The sequence below is a fragment of the Mus caroli genome, unplaced genomic scaffold (assembly GCF_978045245.1).
Source record: "Mus caroli unplaced genomic scaffold, Mus_caroli_1 scaffold_3, whole genome shotgun sequence".
NCBI classification, from domain to species: domain Eukaryota; kingdom Metazoa; phylum Chordata; class Mammalia; order Rodentia; family Muridae; genus Mus; species Mus caroli.
The window spans coordinates 129,694,618-129,719,567 of record NW_028227258.1 but is presented as its reverse complement, the minus strand read 5'-3'; the positions used below and the strand labels follow the sequence as shown (position 1 = coordinate 129,719,567).

At 41.9% G+C, this 24,950-nt stretch overlaps 1 protein-coding gene across 3 annotated transcripts in view; it reads left to right on the top strand.

Moving 5' to 3' along the window:
• The first annotated feature begins 2,342 nt into the window (after positions 1-2,342).
• Positions 2,343-24,950, top strand: part of Mfn1 (mitofusin 1) — a 49,849-nt gene continuing 27,241 nt past the window's right edge. For 2 of the 3 annotated variants that reach the window (XM_085835972.1, XM_085835970.1), the window contains exons 1-7: positions 2,343-2,562; positions 4,547-4,665; positions 6,816-6,951; positions 10,887-11,049; positions 15,774-15,898; positions 17,076-17,184; positions 19,562-19,669. In XM_085835972.1, coding sequence (XP_085692098.1) covers positions 4,554-4,665; positions 6,816-6,951; positions 10,887-11,049; positions 15,774-15,898; positions 17,076-17,184; positions 19,562-19,669 — 753 coding nt within the window. In that variant the 5' untranslated portion in view covers positions 2,343-2,562; positions 4,547-4,553. The other variant, XM_085835971.1, reaches the window with a different exon arrangement.

Below are 24,950 nucleotides of genomic sequence, written 5' to 3'. Positions count from 1 at the left end.
CCTTAAACTTTATAGTCCATCATTAAGGGACACCAAGGGAGGAACTGAAGCAGAGTTCAGTAAAAATACTGTTTACTAGTTTATTCTCCATGCCTCACTCAGCTTGCTGTCTTATACAACCAAGGAGCACCTGCCCAGAGGTGACACTTCCCCTCTTAATTAATCAAGACAATGCCCTACAGACTTGCCCAGAGGCCAATTATTTGAAGACAATTCCTCAATTGAGTGTTTCCTCTTCCCTGATGACTCCAGTTTTTGTCAGTTGACACTGGGATTGAACTCTGTACTTTGTGCACACTAAACACACTATCACTGAGTTATTCGCCAGCCCCTAGGTACTGACCTGTTTTTGCTGTGTTTTGCCTAGTAGGTATGTGCACACGTGTGAGTACATTAGCCGCTAGAGATCAACAGTGAGCAACGTTCACTATCAGTCTCCACCTTATCTTTGGAAACAGTCTTTCTTTTTTGTTTTTGTTTTTTTTTTTTTGTCTTTGTTTTTTGAGACAGAGTTTCTCTGTGTAGCACTGGCTGTCCTGGAATTCACTCTGTAGACCAGACTGGTCTCAAACTCAGAAATCCACCCACCTCTGCCTCCCAAGTGCTGGGATAAAGGTGTGTGCCACCACACCCAGCAAGTCTTTCAAAGAACTCAGCTCACTGATTTGCTAGCATGGCCAGCCAGCTCCAGAGATTTCCCCCACCCCCAGCACTAGGCTGTAACACAAGCCACCCTAGCTTATTGTTTTCCCCATGAGTGGCTAGAGATCTGGATCCAGGTCTTTATGCCATCACAGCAAGAACTTTACTGCCTGAGCCTTCTCTCCAGTCTTTTAAGTACTGATCCTTATTGGCTATATACCCTGGAAATAGGCAGTTCAAGGCCAGCCTGGTCTATGGAGTGAGTTCCAGGGCTACACAGAGAAACACTGTTTCAAAAAGAAAAAAAAATCATTTTAAAATCTGGCCTGGGAGGCAAAGGCATTGGATCTCTGTGAGTCCAAGGCCAACTTGTTCTACATAGTGAGTTCCAGGATCCAGGACTGTCTATATAAAAAGACACTGTCTCCAAAAAACAACCCAAGATAAAAATCTTCAAATGTAGGCAGAGAGCACAGATCTGAATTCTAGCACTTGGGAGGCTGTGACAGCGGGTTTGTGAGTTCTTTTTGTTGTTGTTGTTGTTGTTGTTTTTCAAGACAGGGTTTCTCTGTATAGCTCTGGTTGTCCTGGAACTCACTTTGTAGACCAGGCTGGCCTCGAACTCAGAAACCTGCCTGCCTCTGCCTCTCGAGTGCTGGGATTAAAGTGACACATGCCTTTAATCATGCTTGTCTTTTAACTCATCCATCTTACCACTGTCCTTCCTATGTGTCTTGGACAGTTTTTCTCCTGATATTTCCAGTAACAGTACTGGAAAGACCTGAGAAATGACACCCTTTCAAAAAACACACACCTATTTGGCTCCACCTTGCTCATTTTTCTTCAGACACTCTATCCTCTTGTCCTGATTTCCCACCCCCTCTGCCCCCATAATAGCAGGCATAGTCTGAAATGATCTCATTCACTGTATTTATCCAACTTTTTTATCCAACCTTTATTTTTATTTATCCAACTTTTGCAGGTGCCCATCAGTGTTTTAAGCACTTTACACCCTAACCCATTTACTTTCCCACAATTCATAAAGTAGGCATTTTTAGTATTTTATAGATGAGGTTGCTGTCATTCATATGGATAAAGGGGCTTCCCTGGCAAAAGCATCTCATTTGCTAACTCTGGAAAGAACCTCTCAGGACACATGCTGTGAAACCTCTCTTGGAAGGTGGAACATGTAGAGTCCTTGGGCTTCACCCTTGATCAATCAATCAATGGCTTAACAAGTTTCCCAGGTGATTCCTAACAAAGTTTAAATCATGAACAATTAATTTTCTTGAGTAACACCTCTTACAGTAAGTAGACACACACAGCTCACTCCAGAAACCCTAGGAAACCAATCAAGACCAGAGCAATTGGAGAAGTCAAAGTTTTGACTCCCTGCCTCCCCCGCTTGGCATGATAAACATCTATGTGGTTTTGGGGTACTTCCTCAGATAACCATGGGCATCTTTTCACACTTGGCGACTTTGAGTTTTGAAAACTCTGAAGGGAAAAGCCAAGGGGAGGAGATGGAAGGTGGAACAGAAAACAGCCCCGTGGTTAAGAGTTCCTGTCCAAAACAAACCTCGCCTTCTGCCCTGAAGGAAAATGGCGTCCGCAATATATGCAGTTCTGGTCTCGAAGCGACAGCCAATAGGAGATCCGAAGCGCCGGAAGTAGCCGCCCCTAGCCCCTCCTCTGGCCACCTCCCCTCTCTCGGGAGGATGAGACAGCCAGGGGGCTGTGGCGGAGCTGTGGTTGCTGGGTGACAGTGGGGAGCAGGGACAGAGTGAGTGTCCGCTGGCCCGTGGCGACGTCCGGGGTGACCTTCGAGCTCCGGACGGGCGCAGCGCGAGCGCCCTGACGGGCCGGGCAAGGGCCGGGCAAGGGCGACGGGCGGCCAGCCTGTGGGAAGGCCCTGTCCAGGTAGGAATCCATCCGGCTGGGCAGGCTCTCGGCCCACGCGGCTTCCTCTCCCCACGCACCTCCTCCGCGCCGTCAGTTCAGGATTCCGGAGGGAGCCACCCTCCTGGTGGCCACGGCGCTTCTTTTCACGCACACCAGCGTTAGTGTGTGCTTGCCTTTGGTGGCTTTTCATAGGAGCTTCCAGGTAGAACGTCTTTTACTTTAAATTCAACATTCCTTTAAGTTTGGGGACTTTGGCTTGAAGCCTTCCTTCATGCCTTCTTTAAGTCTTGACTCCGTAATTGTGACGAAAGCTGCAACCTTCTCGGTGTCTGTACTGCATTATGACCTGGGCATTCTTTTATTTTCTTCTCTACACCACTAACTGGGAAAGTTAGTTTAGCTAAACTAGTTTCATCTTCACTCGAGGAAAATAAATTAGGGATTACAACCAAGATTTTTTGTTACCAGCTTTTACCGATTTTACATTTATTTGCATATCTACTCTTCCAGGATTGAAGATTGAGCCCCTCCGAGGTCTCCCATGCTAGGCAAGTGCCATCATATCCCTAAACCGGTTTCTAAACGTTTCGTTTTGAGACTGAGTGTCACTGAGAGACCCAGGCAAGCCTTGATCTCACTCTGTTGCCTCTGTAGACTTGAATTTTCAGATTTTCAGTAACTGAATTACAGGTAACATGACAGGAGGCAAATTTCTCCTTTTTTAATGGGAGATCATTCGAGAGTAGTCTTTGGTTTCTGACTAACATGGTTTCTGTAAATAAATAAATAATACTAAAAAGTATTTTATCTATTGGGTCAGGTTAATTTTTTGCTATTAGGAAATTGAAGCATGAACTATCAGGTATCAGAATAAGCAGGATTTTAAAATGTTTGCTCTGTTTTTAGATTTTTTAATGTGTATGTTTTTCTTCCATATACGGATGCGTGTTTCACCACAGTTTCTGCGCAGTGCCCTTGAGGTCAGAATAGGGCATAAGATTCCCTGGAACTGGAGTTACAGGTGGTTGTGAGCTACCATGTGAGCTACCAATTTAAGTCCTTCTGAAGAGCAACAAGTGTTTTAAACCTCTGAGACATCTGCCTAGCCCTGGAGGCATGCACATTTCTTCTTTCTTTCTTTTTTTTTTTTTTTTTTTTGCTTTTGTTTTTTATTTGTTTGATTTTGAGACAGGGTTTCCTTGTGTGTCCCTGACTGTCCTGGACCAGGCTGGTCTTGAACTCACAGAGATCCACCTGTCTTTGAGTGCTGGGACTATGCGCCACCACTGCCCTGTTTTCATATGGTTTTTTAAATTATATTTAATTTATATGTGGAAGCGTTAGACTTTCATAGTTGGTGTTTGGAGGCAGAGAACAACTTGCTGGAGTTGGTTCTCTCCTTCAACCACTTGGTTTCTGGAGGATTGAACTTAGGTCCTCCAGCTTAGCTGCACAGCCTTTACCGGTTGAGCTGTTTTGAGGGATTCTGAGTTTTTCGTTTTGAACAAGGTTTACCAAGGCTGGCCTGCTTCAGCCTCCTCCGGCTGGGATCACAGGTGTGTAACACCACACCTTTATCATTCAGCTTTTTTTTTTTTTTTTAAATGTGTACGGGTATCATGATTGCATATATATGCAACCAAATTTTGGTGCACCATGTGTGCACCTGTGTCTGTGGAGGCCAGAGGAGGACATCAGAACCCCTGGAACTAGAGTCTTAGACAGTTGTGAGCTGCCATGTGGGTGCTGGGAATAGAACTGGGTCCTCTAGAAGAGCAGCCAGTTCTCTTTAACTGCTGAACCACCTCTTCAAGCCCCTCATGATTAAGTTTAAGTAGAGCTTTGGAGATGAGGAAAGCCCTGCTATGTCGCATTGTCCAGGTAAAACTGGACTTGCTGGTGTGAGTGCACCCCCTGCCTCAGCCTGCCCCAGTAGCTGAAACTCCAGGCATTTGTCATCCACAGGCTAATTATTGCTTTTCTAACCTTTTTCTCAACCTAGGTGCATAATGGCAGAAACTGTATCTCCACTGAAGCACTTCGTGCTGGCAAAGAAAGCCATCACTGCCATCTTCGGCCAGTTACTAGAGTTTGTTACTGAGGGCTCACATTTTGTTGAAGGTGGGTACCTCTTAAACTAGTAAGATTACTGTTGAAAGTGTACGCAGGCGTTTTATTATTTCGACTTCAGTTTTTTATTTTACCCTTTTGAGATCAGACTTGCCTTGAAATGGCTGTGTAGCTTCCAGTGGCTTTAAACTCCTGTTCTACTTACCTCTGCATCCACACAGGTGTATGACCTGCTCAGGTTTAGTTGTGGAATTCACATTGTTCTGTATTCTGGGAATTATGCCATAGTGAGTGAAAACAATCTCACAGTTAAGAAAAGAGTAAGGTACTAGTCTGAGTGTTTTACAGTAGTAAAAATTCCTTTACTCCTCCTAAGACTAGTAGGTAAGTGAAAGACACTGTGAAGGTAAAGCAGCTTGCTCAAGGTCACAGAGCTGGGAAGCCGGCCTCTCCGTATGAAGCCATTACAAGTCTCCACCCCAGCTTGTCAGTTCTCACGTGAGATGTAATTGCTTTGTGGGAGGATACATGTTTACCTTTTGTTTGTGTAACTGCTCAAAGGTATTCCCAATGGTCTTAGCACAGGATATTAATTTAGAGCGAGCCATTGGAATTTCTTTAGCTTTTTAGGATATCTGTCTGTTAGGTTTACAATGAAAAGTGAGGAATTCTTGGAGAATCTCCGGTGACCATGGGGAAGCATTTAATTTCATCTTTGAAGAAAACATTTCCCCCTTGTTCCTATAAATCTCTGTCACTAGATTTTGAGCTTCTTAAGCCTGGAACTTTACGTATCTCCGATTCCAAATGTAACATAATTTAAGTTTTGTTGAGTGAAAAAATTACAAAATTTGTTTCCAGTTTGGGAAGAATTTGAGCTAACAGTGAATTGTGAAAAATATTGTTTCTTACACTTGATAGGGAGTAAAACTGAAGTTAAATTTAGTAATATCTTGTTTTGCATCCTGCCAGTTCTGGATCGAACAGTATGCTGGGAGCTAGTGCAAAGGCAGGACTTAGAATTTGAATTTACTTTGACTTATATTAAAACCTCAGTGGGGGATAGACGTCAGGGAGAGGGGGAGGCTAGGAGATAGGAGTGTAAATCAGGAAGCATCAATGGGAAACAGCAAGGACTGTAGCACTTTAGCTAAGACTTTGCAGATTGCAACCTTGGCTTGGAGATCCAGTTCAAGGTCCACAGCTATAGAGTAAGCTCAGTGCCAGTCTTTCTGCTGTTCAGAAGTTGCACATGTTTTATGACTGTTCTTGAAATGCAAAATGAGGCGTGAAAAGCTTAAGCTTAATCACTGAGCACTGAGTCAGTTTGAAGAGTCTCAGCTTATAATGACCCAGAGTCTCCAGGTCTTCAAAACGAGACAAAATGAGGCATTAGCTGTTTCTCTATTGCTGGAATGAGAAGAAAGTAACCTGAGGCTGTTCCTTTCAAACCACGGTCGTGGCCTTGGTTCTGATGAGTCCCGCTTCAGTCCATAAGTACCTTTCTACTTTTTCTTATTGACTGGACTTGTGTTTCTTTGTGTGGGAACCCACGTGTGAGGAGGCAGCAAGGCTTGCCTAGCTCACAGACTTACCCACCTTACTATCCGATGAGTGGGGAACCAGCTCAGCATGTGGAAGTCCTTTCCAGCTTAAGATTGGGTGAAAAGCATAGTTTCCAGTTTAAGATTGGGTGAAAAGCATAGATGGCTATTAGCTTATTTCTTCTTTAAAACTGCATTTATGTTTCATATATGCCTCGTATTTTTGAGCCCCACGTAAGTATTAAGTAACCCCTTTGACTGAGTTCTTGAATTTTATTTTATTTTGTTGTGTTTTTTGGTTTCGTTTTTGTTTTTTGAGACAGGGTTTCTCCGTAGCCCTTACTCTTTGTAGATAAGGCTGATCTTGAATTTAGAGAGATCCACCTTCCTTTGCCTCCTCACTTCTGGGACTTCAAGGTGTGCCACCACACCCAGTCCAGGCAGGATAATCCTTGCAGAGGGCATTTACTTTTAGACTAAATACATGTTGACATACACATTTAAAAACAAAAGAAGAAAAACTCCAAATACTCAGATACCATGAACATTTTTATTTTTCAATTGACCTGTTATATAGAACAACCCAAAATGTATACATTTGTATAATTGGCAGGATTTATTTATATTACTTTATCTAAGACCATTTCAATTTTGCAGCAACATACAGGAATCCAGAACTTGATCGAATAGCATCCGAGGATGATCTGGTGGAAATACAGGGCTACAGAAACAAGCTTGCTGTCATTGGGGAGGTGCTGTCTCGGAGACATATGAAGGTGGCATTTTTTGGCAGGTAAGCCGTTATCATTTCATCTGAGGTTCTTTGCACAGGTCACCTTTTTGTGCTTATAGCCCAGCTTGTCTGATGACTCAGTGGGTTGCGATCCTCTTGCTTCTCCCCACAACAGTTTTTACCTCTCTCTCTTTCCCTTTTGTCTTCCTTCTTTCCTTCCTTCTTTCCTTCCTTCCTTCCTTCCTTCCTTCCTTCCTTCCTTCCTTCCTTCCTTCCTTGTTGTTGTTGTTGTTTATTAAAACGGTTTCTCTGTGTAGCCCTAGCTGTTCTGTAACCCACTCTGTAGACCAGGCTGACCTTGAACTCAGAGATCTGCCCGCCTCTGCCTCCTGGTTGCTGGGATTATACTGTGTCACTACTGCCTGGCCAAGGGTTGGCTAGAAAGGATTGGTTAGAAAGTTGGGGAATGGGTAATGAAAAATATGATTTATGATTTTTTTTCTATTTATTTTCTTGAGATAGGGTTTCATGTAGCACAGGCTGGGCTCCAGTTTGCTATATAGCTAAGGCTGGCCTTGAATCTGATCCTACAACCTTGTGCCATCATATCTAGGTTGTGAGTTATTCTAGGTTCATATTGATTATTTTAATTTTCCTGAGACAGGATCTTACTGTGTATCCTTGGCTGTCCTGGAACTATTGACATAGACCAGGCTGGCCTTGAACTCACAGAGATCTGCTTGCCTCTGCTTCCTGAGTGAAATGTTTGAATTAAAGACATGTACAACTGTACGTCAATTATTATGTGTCTTCTAGAAGACTCAACTTGTGATTTCCCCGAGGAGAACAGGGAGCACTGTATGTCATTGTGTCCAGGTGATGGAGTGATCTTCCTCACATCTGATATATTCAAGTAACCATCAGGTGTTGGGTTGGAGATATGACCTATGATAAAAAAAGGTGCCTAGTGTGCCTGACCCTGGATGGATCCCCATCACTGCCAAACCAAACCAAACCAAACCAAACAAACAAACAAACAAACAAAAAAAACGGTTATTAATTTCCTGTTCTCTGAGTGCTCTGTCCACCCCTTGGGACAAGTGACTAACTGCACTCCATGTCTCAACTGTCCCTTTTGTTTTTTAACCAGTAGTAGTGTTTATTTACTAAACTCATGTCGTAGAACCAAGCTGTTTCTCATATTACAGCCTACATCATTCTTCATATCTCCCATCAATTGTTACCTCAGAAGGCTGTCCTGGGTACTGCATCCTAAAGATTCCTTCTCAGATAGATGCTATTGGTTACTCTGCTGTTTTGAGACAGAGCCATGAACTGGTTCTTCTGTGTTGGTTATTTTGGTTTCTAGGAAGTAGTAGTAATCTTGTGGTGCTAGGTAGGGATGGAACCAGGCTGTATTGCATGCCTGACAGAGTTCTATCACACGGCTTCATCCCCCACCAGTTCTGTTCTTAAAGTATCATGTTTAAGTCTCTAAGCCTCTCACAGCGTTTTATTATTTTGTTTTACTATTTGAGTTGCTTGGCCCAATATTCTTGGGGTCTGACACAAGAGTTTAGAAAGAGGTAGCCCCATAAAATAGGCTCCATCTAAGATAAGGGTGAGGGAGTAGGAAGAAAGAGACCTCTAGGTGGTGGTAACTGATGTCTTCCTTGAGGCTAAGAGGTAAGAGCAGATGATCCGTGACTTGCAGTGGCTGACTTTACTCGCTGGCTTATGAGGTTAGACAGGAAGAGTTGGTAAGATATAAGAGAGTAACCAGGGGGCAGGAGAGGTGGCTAGTGATTTGGACCACTAGCTGTTCTTGAAGAGGACTGGTGTTCAGTTCCCTCTAACTCCAGTTTCAGGGTATCTACACATACAGATAACCAGGCACACACACATACATGTGAATAAAAATAACTGGGCTAGCCTAGAGATTAATTAGAAAGGTAAGAATTACAAAATACTTGGTTGAGTGTCACTCATTATGGTAGGTTTATGAACAGATGTTTGTGTTCACATGATATAGATGTGTATTGTTGATGGTTATTAGGCATTCAAATAAAGTCCCCAAATGCCAAGTTGGATAACTTAGATTGCAACCTAGGTAAATTCTAGGAAGTTTAGAAGTTATTGTTGATTGAGATCTGGGGAGTTGATGAGATAGTTCATACGGATAAGACAGAGTGATAAGTTGGTGGGAACAGGTCAGGAAAACCAGGAATGGTTGGGATACTAGAACAGAAGTGTATTTGGTATTTATGTCCTTTTCTATCACAGGCTTGCTAAAATCCTTAGGATTTCCTGAGTGATAGGAATAGCTTTTATTATTTATGAGTTCCTTTGAGCATACCTGAATTTATGCTGATGAGCCTGAGTGAGTTAGGGCAGCCTTTAGATTATTTTAAAGGTTAGGGCTGGACATTAAGTGACTTGAGAGTTAAAAATTTTGAGTCCCCAGAGGTGGGTGGCTGGAGATAAAGCTTTATGAAAAGACTTGAACCGAGTCCCACATGGTGGTCCATACCCGTGATCTCAGTACTGGTCAGGCCCAGGAGGAGGCCTGCTTCTGCTTGCCTGTAACTTTAAAGTCGGATTCTGTGGTTCATAATTTGCAGAGGCCTTGGCATCACTGGTGCTTTCCCAGATTCTAATGGGGGCAAAGACCCAAACTCGGCTTTAGAACCACTGCTGCACGATGTCATCAGAGGAGATGCTTGCTCTTTCAGGGAAAAAGGATTGTTGTTTTTAAAATTCATTTTATGTGTACCATATTTTATCTGCATGTATATTTATCATATACACGCAGTGCCTCTTAAGGTCAAACAACAGTGTCTGATCCCTTAGAACTGTGTGTACTGGGAACTAAACCTGGTCCTCTGAAAGAGAAGCCAGTGCTCATTACTGTTGAGCCATCTTTCCGGCTTCAAAGGGTTACTCTTAAAGGAAGGTCAAAAGCATTCTTCTAAGTTACGGTGTTCTCTCATCAAAAGCCACTGCTGGAGTGAGTAAGGGAGCTATAATCATTCCTGGCTACTTCCTGGGCAGATTGGGAACAATTTCCATGAAGTGAAAGTGTGCACCATTGAGAGAAGATGCTGTTTTGTAGCAAAGCAGAAGGCTCCAATTAGCTTCTGAGAATTGAGTGGACTGACTGAAAGTCAAATTTCTGAGGGGGACAAGAGATGTTCCTTGGGTTTCAGAAATGTATTGAACGCTGTGCATGCATAAGAAATTGCTCAGAACCCAGACAATTAAACACATTCATTGCATTTACACACTGATTCTTAGTCGGTTCAGACGGGACACAGTGGAGACAACTTGTCTTTGTTCCTCAAGATTGGGGTCACTCAACACTGGAGGGGTAGAATTGTTTGATACCTTCACTCACATATCTGGTACAGTGAGGTGGGCTGGAGCACTTGGAGACTCATCTGGCCACCTTGCCAGACCTCCCATCAGCACAGCAGGCAGTGAAGTTGACCTCTTCTGTGGCAAGATTCCCAGTACATGTGACCCAGTAAACAGGAAAGAGCTGCCTTGCCTTTTATGTTCAGCCTTGGAAGCCACCCAGTGTTACTTGTGAAGCAGTTACCATCTAGCCAAGATTGAAGATGAGACATTAGACTTGTAATAGGAAAAATACCACAAAATTTTGATGTTTGCTTTCAAATTGCCACAAAAAGAAAGCAACAAAAGCTAAGGGAAAGTTTTTCCCTGGTACTTTACGTCCTCTAAATGTACACTGGTAATCTTTAGCGGTGCTCATCTTTCTTCTTTGGCTGTATGTGTTGTTTTATTTCACTCTGTCTTGTGTAGCTGAATTTCTGGTGGTCCTGTCTTTACCTCCAAGTGCCAGATTACAGGTATATTCCATGGAGCACAGGTTGAGGTTGTCTTGTTTTAAAAAGTGCTATGTAACTGAACACTGAAAATGTTGGTTTTGAGCCCAGTGAAGCGTGTGTTTACTCCTTGTTTTGCATGTTCCTTAGGACAAGTAGTGGCAAGAGCTCTGTCATCAATGCAATGCTGTGGGATAAAGTCCTCCCCAGCGGGATTGGTCACACAACCAACTGCTTCCTGAGTGTCGAGGGGACCGATGGAGATAAAGCCTACCTTATGACCGAAGGGTCAGATGAAAAGAAAAGTGTGAAGGTATACTGCCCAACCCATAATGTACCTGCAAATCTATAATTTTCAGATTTTTGTATAGTGTCCACCTGGCTAGACATGGAAGAACTAGTGATATTTACTTTGACAACTTACAAAGGCATGGGTAATATTTTGAATTCTGAAAGTGTTTTTCTGAGAGCTAAATTATTGGACATATAAAATTGTTAACTTGTTTTTACTAGCGGTGTAAGGGGATAGAACTCAGGGCTTCATATATGTTAGGTGAAATCTGCCATTAGCCCTGTCTTTAATTTTAAATAAAAATAGAATTAAGGTCCTCTTTTTAAATTTTATTTTTATTTTATGTGCATGAGTGTTTTGTTTGCATGTGTGTCCACCACGTGCATGCAGTGCTATTGAAGGCCAGACTAAGGCATTGGATCTCCTGGAACTGGAGTTAGAGACAGTTGTGAGCTGCTGTATGGGTGCTAGGAACTGAACTACAGGGTGGTTCTAGAAGAATAGCCAGTTCTTTTTTTTTTTTTTTTTTTTTTAAGATTTATTTATTTATTATATGTAAGTACACTGTAGCTGTCTTCAGACACTCCAGAAGAGGGAGTCAGATCTCATTACGGATGGTTGTGAGCCACCATGTGGTTGCTGGGATTTGAACTCCGGACCTTCGGAAGAGCAGTCGGGTGCTCTTACCCACTGAGCCATCTCACCAGCCCCGAATAGCCAGTTCTTAACCGCCAAACCAACTCTACCACCCAATCAAGAGTTTTCTTTAGAAACGGAGATTTAGTAAAAATCGAGTATTAGAAAGTTCCTCTTTAATCTCAACTTTGCCTTTTCTTCCTCCCCCCGCCCCCCTCTTTTGAGACAGTGTCTCACTATGTTGCTATTTCTGGCTTAGAATGCTCCTCTATGTAGATCATACTATACTGGTCTTGAACGCATAGAGATTTGCCTGCCTCTGCCTCCTTAACACTGAGATGTAAAGATATGTACCACCATGTCTGGTGTTTGTCCTTTTAAAAACCTAAATTCTTTCACTCTAGGAAAAGTTACTAAGCACATTCATTATTTTTTTTTTTTTTTTTTTTTTTTTTGGTTTTTCGAGACAGGGTTTCTCTGTATAGTCCTGGCTGTCCTGGAACTCACTTTGTAGACCAGGCTGGCCTCGAACTCAGAAATCCGCCTGCCTCTGCCTCCCAAGTGCTGGGATTAAAGGCGTGCGCCACCACGCCCGGCTAGCACATTCATTATTAAATGCAGATTTCTGAGACTAGGACCAGTAGCAGTTTGGGTCCTTACCATGGTAGCAAGAGTGCCTGAGCTATGTTCCTAACAAGTCCATATTTCCTCCCTAACAGTTCCACCGACTGTGGAACAAGCATTCATATATATTAGCCTATAAGGGCCATTCTCATTTGAACCACCACAGACATCACTATTATTTTGCAGTTAAGTTTGCCAAATTCAAATTTGATATATTTGTGGGGAATTATGTGAGTCTTGGGAAAATTTGCTTTGTGATATTTTTATGGACATGATCTCTCATTTTTCCTGATCTGTGCTCTCTGCTTCAAGTTCTCTTTGTTTAACGTTGTCTCCCTCCCCTGCTCCTTAATGGAAATGACCCTAAGGAGTGGCTCCCTTTAAAGTAATAAACCTGCAGTCCTGTACAGTATTTTACTATCACAACTGTAACAGCTCATACCTTATTGAGTACTTGTGTTCTTACAGTTAATATTCTCTATTTTGAACTTAAAATATATATAACTCTCGCCGTAAACAAAGCCAAGCTGTGGATGTTGTGGTGGACTAATGCAGGGTAGGCAGTCTCCCTGAGTTCCAGGCCAGCCTACATGGTGAGACTTTGTCATAAAGCAAGCAAAGGCCTCCAACCTCCCATTACAGTTTATTTTATATATGTGTTTTGCTTGCATATATGTTTGTACACCTTGTATGTGCCTGCTGCCATGGAGACCTGAAGAGGGCTTCAGATCCTCTGGAATTGGAGTTATAGATGATTGTATTATTTTATTTCATTTAATTTTTTAAAAGAAGACTTACTTATTTTATGCATGTGAATACACTGTCACTCTCTTCAGACATCAGATCCCATTACAGATGGTTGTGAGCCAACATGTGGTTGCTGGGAATTGAACTCAGGACCTCTGGAAGAGCAGTTAGTGCTCTTAACTACTGAGCCATCTCTCCACCTTCATTTAATTTTAAGTGTGTGTGTGTGTCCGTGTGTGTCTGTGTGTGTGTGTTCGTCCCCACATGTCTTCATGCACACTCATGGAGAGGTGTCAGTGATGGTGAAAATAGGGGTAAATGTGCACATGAGCCGTGGCTGGAGGAAGCCAGCAGAGAGAGTTAAAAGCAGTTGTGAGACATACTCGTGTGGGTTCTGGGAAGCAAACTTGGGCCTGACCGACTGTTAGCTGTGGAACCATCTTCCCAGCCCTGTGTCTTATTTTCTTATTTGTTTGTTTGTTTGTTTGTGGTGCTGGAGAGCTAACCCAGGGGCCTTGTGTTAGGGAAGTGCTCATTGAGCCAGTGCCCAGTCTTCATGATCATAAAATCCTGGACTAAAACTGCTGTGTAGGCTTATAAATCTATCAAAATGTTTATTAAAACAAGCCATATTAATAACAAATAGGAGCTTAGAGGGATGGCTTAAGATTACTGGCTGCCCTTCCAAGGGACCCAGGTTCAATTCCTAGCATCTGCATTGTAGATGATAACATCTGTAATTCTAGTTTCAGGGAACAACACCTTCCAAACCTTCGTGAGCACCAAGCATGCAAACTGTGCACCAGAAAAACATGCTGACAAAGCACCCATGCTCATAAAACATAAATTAAAAAGCAGATTAACAAAAATTAACACTCACTACGGACACTTGCTTCAGCCTCAGTCAGTACTCACTCTTGAGTACATTCAATAAGTAGATGTTTCTCTAAACCCCTGATTTTTTTGGTGTTTGGATATTTCTACCTATATGTATATGTATCAAAAAGGTGTGGTGCCTGTTGAAGCCAGAAGAGCGTGATGCCCCTGGGATTGGTGTGGGTGGGTTATATCCTAGGAAGCAAATCCAGGGCCTCGGGAGGAGCAGCCAGTGTGCTCTCCAGCCTCGCCTTTTCATTCTTTTTTTTTTTTTAAAGAACTGTTCACATGTAGTCGAGAGCTCTCTGTGAACTAGCTATGTAACCAAGTATGACCATTCTACCTCCCAAATGCCACAATTACAAGAGACACGTGTCACCACATTCTGTGTATGCAGTGCTAGGGACAGAGCATGAGGCCAGGCGCCACTGTACAAACTGAGCCACGTTCCTTCTCAGCTCTAAGAGATGCTCTCAGTAAGAACTGTGCTGGTGTGTGAGCTGTGGCCTTTCCTTAATTTATTTTCTAATTTTGCTTTAAGCCCCTTGTGCTGTTTATTTAACACATGTATGAGTTACATTAAATATGTACATTGGTCTTATAAGTTAATATTCCTGAGACCTTAGCTTGAAAAATAGGATTGGTTTGGGCTTTAAATGATAGGGGTTTCAAGAATGTTTTTGTGAATAGCTGCCTGTCAAGAGACAATAAATAAATAAATAAATAAATAAATTCCTCTCTTGAAAGATCGATTTGGTTCTGCCTCACAGGTTTGAGTGTGGTACTTCACAACTATAATCTTAGCACCTCAAGATGCAAGAGGCTGAAGCCTGAGGACAGTCATGAGTTTGGGCCAGTCTGGGCGAGAGTGAAAACTTGACCTCTCTTACTTTAAGAGGATGTTTAAGTTGACTTTAGGAACATTTCTTCTAAATGAGTTTCCCCTGTTATAACTAAGCAGTACACCTTTATTTTAGAACAACCAGAAAATATAAGTTTTCAAAAGCAACAGACTCCATCACTCATTCTTTACTATGAATAGCACCCATCAGGAGTTCCACTGGGCTCTGTTACTAGTGTCCTATTTGTTTGTTGTCTATGTTCCCAAACCCTACTTGTTTACAGTTGGTATGAGGAACCTTCCTAAGAATTTTTTTTCCATTTGGTTGTTTTAAAACGCAGTGTCTTGGGGGTTAAAAAGATGTCCCAGTGATAAAGAGCGCTCACAGCTCACAGCCATCTGTAACTCCAGTTCCAGGGTATTTGATGCCCTTTTCTGGATCTTGAGGGTACCAGGCACACATACGGTGCACTGATATATAAATATGCACACGCAAATACCCCTACACATTAAATATATATATATACACACACACACATATATTTCAATGTGACATATGTATGTGTGTGTGTATATATATGTATATATATATGTGTGTATATACACACATATATACATATATACATATACATGTGAATATATATGTGTGTGTGTATATATATGTATATATATGTGTGTATATACACACATATATATACATATATACATATACATGTGAATATATATGTGTGTGTGTATATATATATATATATCTCCCTTATACTTCTCAAGATTGTTCAGGTGGTTTTATTTCAAACCATTTGAAGGTCAACTTTCAGTTTTGCAAAAGTGATTGTTGTTCATTTGGGCTTACTGCTACACGCCTGTAAATCCCAGCACTGAAGACACAGAAATAAAATGGTGAGAACAGGGCCAGCCTGGGCTACAGCTAGCACTAGTTTGGGTTAAAATCAAATAGATGTTGTGCCAAAACATAGTACTTTTAATTTTTAATTGATCCTTTCTTTCCTTCTCACTTTAGACTGTTAATCAGCTGGCCCATGCCCTCCATATGGATAAAGACTTGAAAGCTGGCTGTCTTGTGCATGTATTTTGGCCCAAAGCAAAATGTGCCCTCTTGAGAGATGACCTGGTTTTAGTAGACAGGTAAATTTACATCTGAATTGTGTTTTCTCTGGGCTTACTAAATAGAATAGTGCTGTTTGTCAAACTTCTGCGATCTAATACTTGACAGAAAGCAGTTTGAGGGAGGAAGGGTTTAGTTCATCATGGCGGGGAAGGTCTTGCAGAGAGGACAGCAGGAGCAGAAGGAGCAGAAAGAGCAGAAGGAGGAGGAGATGGTGGAGGAGGAGACGGCAAGTCTGAGGAGGCAGTCCGTCTTGCTACACCTATGCTAGGAAGTGGAGGGGACCCCAGGCCTCTGCTCCTGCTTCCCTCTCATATAGCTAGGGAATCTAGGAGGATTTCATTTTCTGAAGTTAATGGAGTGCTTTTGGAATTTCTCCATTGCTTTCATTAGTACACATTTTTAATGTAGTTTAAATTTATTTAGTTGTGGCATTGGGGTTGAATGAAGGACCTTTTGCTTGCTATGCAGTTATTATGCCCTGAGCTACAGCCTCAGCTCCCTATGATGTATTTTAAAATCATCTTATCAGTATTTGACAAAGTAGTGTGCATCAATTGAATATTTTCCTTATAGTATTCAAAGGAGTCAACCATTTAAATGTAATGTTTTGTGGAAACCATTCAGTTTTGATGTTTTTGTTTGTTTATTTGGTGTGGGTTTTTTTTTTTTTTTTTTTTTTGAGACAGGGTTTCTGTATAGCTCTGCTTGTTGTCCTGAAACTCACTATATACATCAAGGTGGTCTTGAACTCACAGAGATCTATCTGTCTTTGCTTCCTGAGTGCTGGAATTAAAGGTGTGCATCACCATGCCTGCCCTCAGATGGTTTTGTTGTTATGTTATGTTGTTGTTTTTGGTGTTTTGTTTCTTAAGGTATGTTTCCAAATTTCATCTCTAAACGTGTACTGAATTTAGCTGATTGGAACAATTCATTGCTATTTGCCTCAACTGTTTTTATCATTGGTACTTTTTTCCTAGCTTCAGGAATCAAAATGTGAAAGATTGAAGTATTAATTTATGTTGCTCATTTTGTCAAATTAAAATTTTCTAGACATCAGCTTGATAACTAAGAAAATTTCTGCCTTTGAGACTTCAAATGATAGAGTTTTTTTTTTATTGTGTTTTTATATCTGTAACCCAAATTTTGTTTTTTAACAAGCATTGTATGACGCAGTGTTTGCTTCCTTTCCATTAGCCCAGGTACAGATGTCACCACAGAGCTGGATATCTGGATTGATAAGTTCTGCCTTGATGCTGATGTCTTTGTTTTGGTTGCAAACTCGGAATCAACACTGATGAACACGGTAGGATTTACTCTTGCTGTGCTTGGGTGATGTCCACTTTAGTTCTGTGAAGTGAGGGATAGTCAGGTGATGAACTAGGAAGAGACTGAGGCAAGCCTGTGCTTCCCAGAACCAGAGGGCTGCTTCTGGCCTGCTACAGTGTTTACTGCTTTCAGGAGCAATCTGGGGCTTAATGGATTTAGCTTCTAGGAAATGTTTGTGGGTTTAAGGAGATACAAGTGTGATACTGACACTCACCCTGTGTATGTTTGCCTGGAAGAGCACAGGTACTAAGGTTGTTAAGGTGTTTACTTACCAGTCTTAATAAAATCTAAGTCATCCATTCTCTTGCCTCTCTGTCATGCATCAGGCAGACCTTTTCTCTTCAAGTTCCCATTCTTTCCCAGCTTGATGCACTGTAGATTTCAACTTATCTGTGTTTACCCTGAGGAAGGTTCTTTATCCAGAATGACCAGATTCATTCCAAATAAATATCAGAGTTTAGATATCTAATAGGCAAATGTATTTAATAGCAGTAACATGCTACTAAAAATTGTTATTTGGGGCTGGCGACATGGCTCAGTGGTTAAGAGCAGTGACTGCTCTTTCAAAGGTCCTGAGTTCAAATCCCAGCAACCACATGGTGGCCCACAACCACCCGTAATGAGATCTGCCACCCTCTTCTGGTGTGTCTGAAGTCAGCTGCACTGTACCTATGTATAATAATAAATAAATCTTAAAAAAAAAAAGAAAAAAAAATATTTGCCAAAAGTGTATGAGTGACTGAGCACCAGTGTAACTAAGGTGTCACCAGTGAGGCCTGCTTTGTTTTTAGGGTCTTACTATTATAAACACCAGGCTTCTGTTGTAATTCTGGTAGTGCTTGTAACCTCGTTCTATGAAAAACTGCCCAAGTGTTTGAGATATTATAGAGGACTGCCATCATTTGGGCGATGGCTAAATCAAGGCCTTTCATACTGACTAGGGATGGATCTGACTAGGATCTGACTAGGGCTATGGAATGAAGAACAGGCAAACAGATGAAAACATGGAAAGGCTGGAATTGGGAGGGCTGGGTTTTCTGATAGAAACCACAGCCCCCTGGGTTCTCAGTGTGTTTATTATATATGTGCAATACAGAGGAGGGGTTATTGTATACAACTGAATAAGGAAATGGGTTATTGTAGGTAGATAAGGGGGCACAGTTAGATATAGCTCAACAAGGAGACAGGTTTAGTAGGAACAGTCTCAGTAGGGAAGCGGTCTTCATGTTGTAAATATCTGGAGGGAGAAAGCTATGGTGGGCATTTCCGCACACAGTGTCAGCATCCCCACGTGGACCATAGAAAGGCCTTGTTTTCCTGAGCCTGGCCTGGAGGAGACTTTCCCAATTTCCTCTGTGTCTGAGGCCTGTGTCAAACAGCACACACTGAGGACTTCACGCCCTCAGGGCTCTCCTTTAGCAGACTTCTCAGCCTCATTCTGACTTTGGAGCCTCTACTTATACTGTTCTCATTTGTTTTTTCGCTGCTGTTAGGAATCAAACTCAGCTGTGCATGTGTGAGACGGGCATTGCCTCTGAGCCACACCCCTGTCCTGTTGATGCTACTTTGTACATGCAGTTTGTCTACTGCTGAACTCCTCCCCTTTCAGAAATCCATAGAAAGCTGAGTGTAGTCACATGTCTGTAATCTCAATACTTGGAGATAGAAGATATTCAAGGTCATCTTTGCTACGTAGTGGGCTCAGGGCAGGCTTGGGCTGTGTGAGAACTGAAGCCCATCATTATCACCAGTTGCTTCCTTCATGGAATGTTACTTATTTCAGCTAGCTGTGTTCTGTCTTTGCCCTGAGTAGACTGATGCGTACTTCACAGTGTTTATATAATGTACTTCACATGGACTTAGCCAAAAGGCCTAGAGGCCCATAGAATATTTGCTCCGTTACTAGAGTTTGCACAGATATCTTACATTGCTAATTACTAACCTAGCTTTTGTTATTGTTGAGACAGGGTCTCACTATGTAGCTCTGGCTTGTCTGAAGCTAACTGTGTAGAACAGCCTTAAACTCACAGAGAGAGCTGCTTGTGTCTACCTTGGACTAATGGTGTTCCCCTACCACAACCAGTAACTTAGCTAACCCTTAAAAATGATTGGAAGTAACGTGGAGCACTTGGGGTTATTATCAAACAGTCGTTTTTATGTCTAGACATACAGATTGATAAGTATTAGTTGAATTTCAAGAGAGCCTGGCAAGAGCAGGAAGGCCTGCTCTTTTATGTTTTGATTTCAGAGGGAAAGGTAAGAGTTCTCAGGGGTCTTTAATCACTGTGCTTCAAATGGTCCAGTATACATGAATATAGAAATATTGTTGAAAATGTTGTTTTGGTATTTTTCAGGAGAAACATTTTTTCCATAAGGTGAACGAGCGGCTCTCCAAGCCCAACATTTTTATCCTGAATAACCGTTGGGATGCTTCTGCCTCGGAGCCGGAGTACATGGATGATGTGAGTTTGTCCCTTTGAACTGCACTCATGTACACTGTTGTCTGCGAGAACAGTAGACCTCAGAGAGTGTCTTGAGCAGTGAGTCTCTGACTGTGAAGATAATATGAATATAGCTGTGTCTCATGATACACACTCTAATCCCAGACTCTAGGTGTAAGCAAAAGGATCACGAGTTCAAAACCAACATGAGCTGTGGAGTCAGCAGTAGTTTAAGGCTGGCCTGAGCTATACAGGACTGAAAAAATGAAAAGAAAAAAAATGAGTTGGTTTTAGAAAACTTCTAGGGGTCTGTTATAGGCATCTGAAGTACTAAGCTTCTACTTGTCACAGAACTTGAAACTTCTTTTTCATATGTGCATATTTTGCTTCCGTGTATGCACTGCTTGCATGGTTGATGCCAGGGGAGACTAGAGTAGGACGTTGGTGGAACTAGAGTTGTGAGACAGTTGTCAGCTATTGTGTGGCTGCTGGGCATTGGACTCAGGACTTCTGGCAGAGCAGCTGTATTCTTAGTCATCTCTCTAGCACTATGTCTAACTTTTTATCAAAGTATAAAATATGTAACAGAAACATGCCTACCTGCATCATAACACCAGTTTCACACACCTGCCTTAGAATGCAGGTAGAGCAGCTGAGCACACCTGACACCCAGAGCTCCTCAGGGCCTTTGCCCTCTTTCTGTTTTGGTTTCTTGCTTTGCTTTTGATGTGGAGTGTTTTGTCTCACTGAGGTTTGCCTTTAACCTTTCATCCTCCTGTGTGTCCTCCGTAGTGCTGAGGTCACGGGTAAGTGCCACCTGGTTTAGGTGCTGCAGGGGCTTGAACCTAGGGTCTCTTACATACTGAGCCTATGTCTTCCACTCACTTTAGAAAGGTCTGGCATTTAAGAGCTGGGTATGATGGTGCATGCATTTTAATCCCAACACATCGATCGATCGAATAGTGGTTCGCAACCTTCCGAATCCTGTGACCCTTTTTAATACAGTTCCTCATGTTGTGGTGACCCCCAACCATAAAACCATTTTGTTGCTACTTCATAAGTATAATTTTGCTACTGTTATGAATCATAATGTAAATGTCTGATACGCAGGGTATCTGACATGTGACTCCAAAGGGGTCATGACCCAAAGAATGAAAAATACTGCTCTAAGACATAGGGAGTTAGATCTCTGAGTTTAAGGCTTGCCTGCTCAAATAAGTGAGTTTCAGGCTAGCCAAGTCTATGTAGTGAGATTCTATCTCTAAACAAAACAAAACAATATACCCAAAGGCATTTGATATATGTATTAGTCAATTTTTTTTTGTTATTATTACAACATAGTTGAGACTCATGGTTTCAGAGGCTCCAGTTGGTGGTAAGAGTGTGAATCATAGAAAGAGCAGCTCACCACAAGGTGGCCTGGAACAGGGAGCATGGGAAATGAGCAGGCCTGGTCTTGCTGACTTCCCACTTTCCCTAGAAACACCCTCACAGAATACTAATCTACAAGTTCTCTGTTTTGTTAATAGTAACCTTCACAATATATAAGTAGTATGTATTTAATTTTCTTTGGTATTTTTCTGATTTTAGTTGTGTGCTTTATAAACATGAAACATTGCCCCCCCCCCCCCCCCCCCCCCGCTTCACTTGCTTGCGTGTATGTCTGTGTGCGGGTGTCAGAAGCCCTGGAACTGTAGTTACAGACAGGTCTGGGCCATCATGTGGTTCCTTTGAATTGATTCCAGGTACTCTGGAGGAGCAGCCAGTGTTCTTAAGTGCTGAGCCCTCAGCCCCTGTTCCATTGCTCTTTAAAGGAACTGCAGAATTAGGACATCTTTGCAGAATAGCTCACTAGCTCTGCCTAAGCTGGCCTTGAACTCTGAGCTGTCCTTTCCTACAGCCTCCTGAGTGCTGTGGTCCTTTGCATGGGCCACCAGACCCACTTTATTAATGGTGCTGGGAATTGAATCCAGGGGTTTGTGTGTGCCAAGCAGACATCTACTAACTGAACTATGTTGTAGCCCCAGTTTCCATGTTCCTTTGAAAGTTTTTTGATTGTTTTGTATTTGTTTTTGTTGTTGTTGTTGTTTTTGGGTTTTTGGTTTTTCGAGACAGGGTTTCTCTGTATAGCCTTGGCTGTCCTGGAACTCACTTTGTAGACCAGGCTGGCCTCGAACTCAGAAATCCACCTGCCTCTGCCTCTGTATTTGTTTTTAAAGACAGAGTTTCTGTGTGTACCCCTGGCTGTCCTGGAAGTCATTCTGTAGACCAGGCTGGCCTTAAACTCAGAGATATGCCTGCCTCTGCCTCCAGGGTGCTGGAATTAAAGGTGTGCTACACACTGCCTGCTTTTTTGTTGTTAAAGATTCTTTTTGGTTGTTTTTTGGTTTTGTAATTTTTTTTTTTTTTTTGTATTTTTTTCTGATACTGGAGACTAAATTCAGGGCTTCGTGCATGTGAGGTAAGCACTAAGTAGTTGCATCATCAACCTGGTCTTTCTCCGTCTAACAGGGATTTTTAATATTTCAGGCTAGCTTTGAACTCACTTTTTAAAAATTAGATATTTTATTTACATTTCAAATATTATCCCCTTTTCTAGTTTCCCCTCTGAAAATCCCCATCCTCTTCCCCCTCCCCCTGCTCCCCAACCTACCCACTTCCACTTACTGGCCCTGGCATTCCCCTACATTGGGGCATATAACCTTCACAGGACCAAGGGCCTCTCCTCCCATTGATGACCGACTAGGCCATCCTCTGCTACATATGCAGCTGGAGCCGTGAATCACTCTGTGTGTTTTCTTTGATTGCTGGTTTAGTCCCAGGGAGCTCTGGGGGGTACTGGTTAGTTCATATTGTTGTTCCTCCTATGGGGCTGCAAACTCCTTCAGCTCCTTGTGTACTTTCTCTAGCTCCTTCATTGGAGACCCTGTGCTTCAATGGATGACTGTGAGCATCCACTTCTGTATTAGTCAGGCACTGGCAGAGCCTCCCAGGAGACAGCTATATCAATCTCCTGTCAGCAGGCTCTTGTTGGCATCTGCAATAGTGTCTGGGTTTGGTGGTTGTTTATAAGATGGATTCCCAGGTGGGGCAGTTTCTGGATGTTCATGCCTTCAGTCTCTGCTCCAAGGTTTGTCTCTGTAACTCCTTCCTTGGGTATTTTGTTTCCCCTTATAAGAAGGAACGAAGTATCCACACTTTGCTCTTCCTTCTTCTTGAGTTTCATGTGTGTTTTGTAAATTGTATTTTGGATATTCTGAGCTTCTGGGCTAATATCCACTTATCAGTGAGTGCATATCATGTGTGTTCTTTTGTGATTGGGTTACCTCACTCAGGATATCTTCCAGATGCATCCATTTGCCTACGAATTTCATAAATTCATTGTTTTTAATAGCTGAGTAGTACTCCATTGTGTAAATGTACCATAATTTCTGTATCCATTCCTCTGTTGAGGGACATCTGGGTTCTTTCCAGCTTCTGGCTATTATAAATAGGGCTGCTATGAACATAGTGGAGCATGTGTCCTTCTTACCAGTTGGAACATCTTCTGGATATATGCCCAGGAGAGGTATTGCTGGATCCTCTGGTAGTATTATGTCCAATTTTCTGAGGAACTGCCAAACTGATTTCCAGAGTGGTTGTACCAGCTTGCAATTCCACCAACAATGGAGGAGTGTTCCTCTTTCTCCATATCCTCGCCAGCATCTGCTGTCACCTGAGTTTTTGATCTTGCCATTCTGACTGGTGTGATGTGGAATCTCAGGGTTGTTCTGATTTGCATTTCCCTGATGATTAAGGATGTTGAACATTTTTTTTTAGGTGTTTCTCGGCCCTTCGGTATTCCTCAGTTGAGAATACTTTGTTTAGCTCTGTACCCCATTTTTTAATAGGGTTATTTGGTTTTCTGGAGTCTAACTTATTGAGTTCTTTGTATATATTGGATATTAGCCCTCGTATCGGATTTAGGATTAGTAAAGGTCTTTTCCCAATCTGTTGGTTGCCATTTTGCCTTATTGACAGTGTCAATGGGATTATTTCAATATTTTTGTATCTGTTGAGGCCTGTTTTGTGACCAATTATATGGTCAGTTTTGGAGAAGGTACCATGAGGTGCTGAGAAAAGTGTATATCCTTTTGTTTTAGGTTGAAATGTTCTGTAGATATCTGTTAAATCCATTTGTTTCTTAACTTCTGTTAGTTTCACTGTGTCTCTGTTTAGTTTCTGTTTCTAGGATCTGTCCATCCATTGATGAGAGTGGGGTGTTGAAGTCTCCCACTATTATTGTGTGAGGTGCATTGTGTGTTTTGAGCTTTACTAAAGTTTCTTTAATGAATGTGGCTGCCCTTGCATTTGGAGCATACATGTTCAGAATTGAGAGTTCTTCGATGAGTATGAAGTGTCTTTCCTTATCCTTTTTGATAACTTTTGGTTGAAAGTTGATTTTATTCGATATTAGAATGGCTACTCCAGCTTGTTTCTTTGGAAAATTGCTTGGAAAATTGTTTTCTAGCCTTTCACTCTGAGGTAGTGTCTGACTTTGTCACTGAGGTGGGTTTCCTGTATGCAGCAAAATGTTGGGTCCTGTTTATGTAACCAGTCTGTTTAGTCTATGTCTTTTTATTAGGGAATTGAGTCCATTGATATTAAGAGATATTAAAGAAAAGTCATTGCTTCCTGTTACTTTTTTTTGTTAGAGTTGGAATTTTGTTCATGTGGCTATCTTCTTTTAGGCTTGTTGAAAGTACTTTCTTGCTAGAGTGTAGTTTCCCTCTTTGTGTTGGAGTTTTCCCTTTATTATCCTTTGAGGGGCTGGATTTGTAGAAAGATACTGTGTAAATTTGATTTTGTCATTGAATACCTTGGTTTCTTGGTTTCTCTATGGTAATTGAGAGTTTTGTTGGGTATTGTAGCCTGGGCTGGCATTTGTGTTCTCTTAGGGTCTGTATGGACATCTTCCCAGGATCTTCTGGTTTTCATAGTTTCTGGTGAGAAGTCTGGTGTAATTCTGATAGGTCTGCCTTTACATGTTACTTGACCTTTTTCCCTTACTGCTTTTAATATTCTTCTATGTTTTGTGCATTTGGTGTTTTGATTATTATGCGACGGAAGGAAACATAATATTGGTCCAAATTGAAACCATAATTCTGATCCAAATCAGAAAAGATTTGGAGTTCTGTAGGCTTCTTGTATGTTCATGGGCATCTCTTTCTTTAGGTTGGGGAAGTTTTCTTCTATAATTTTGTTGAAGATATTTACTGGCCCTTTAAGTTGGAAATCTTCATTCTTGTCTAGATTTGGTCTT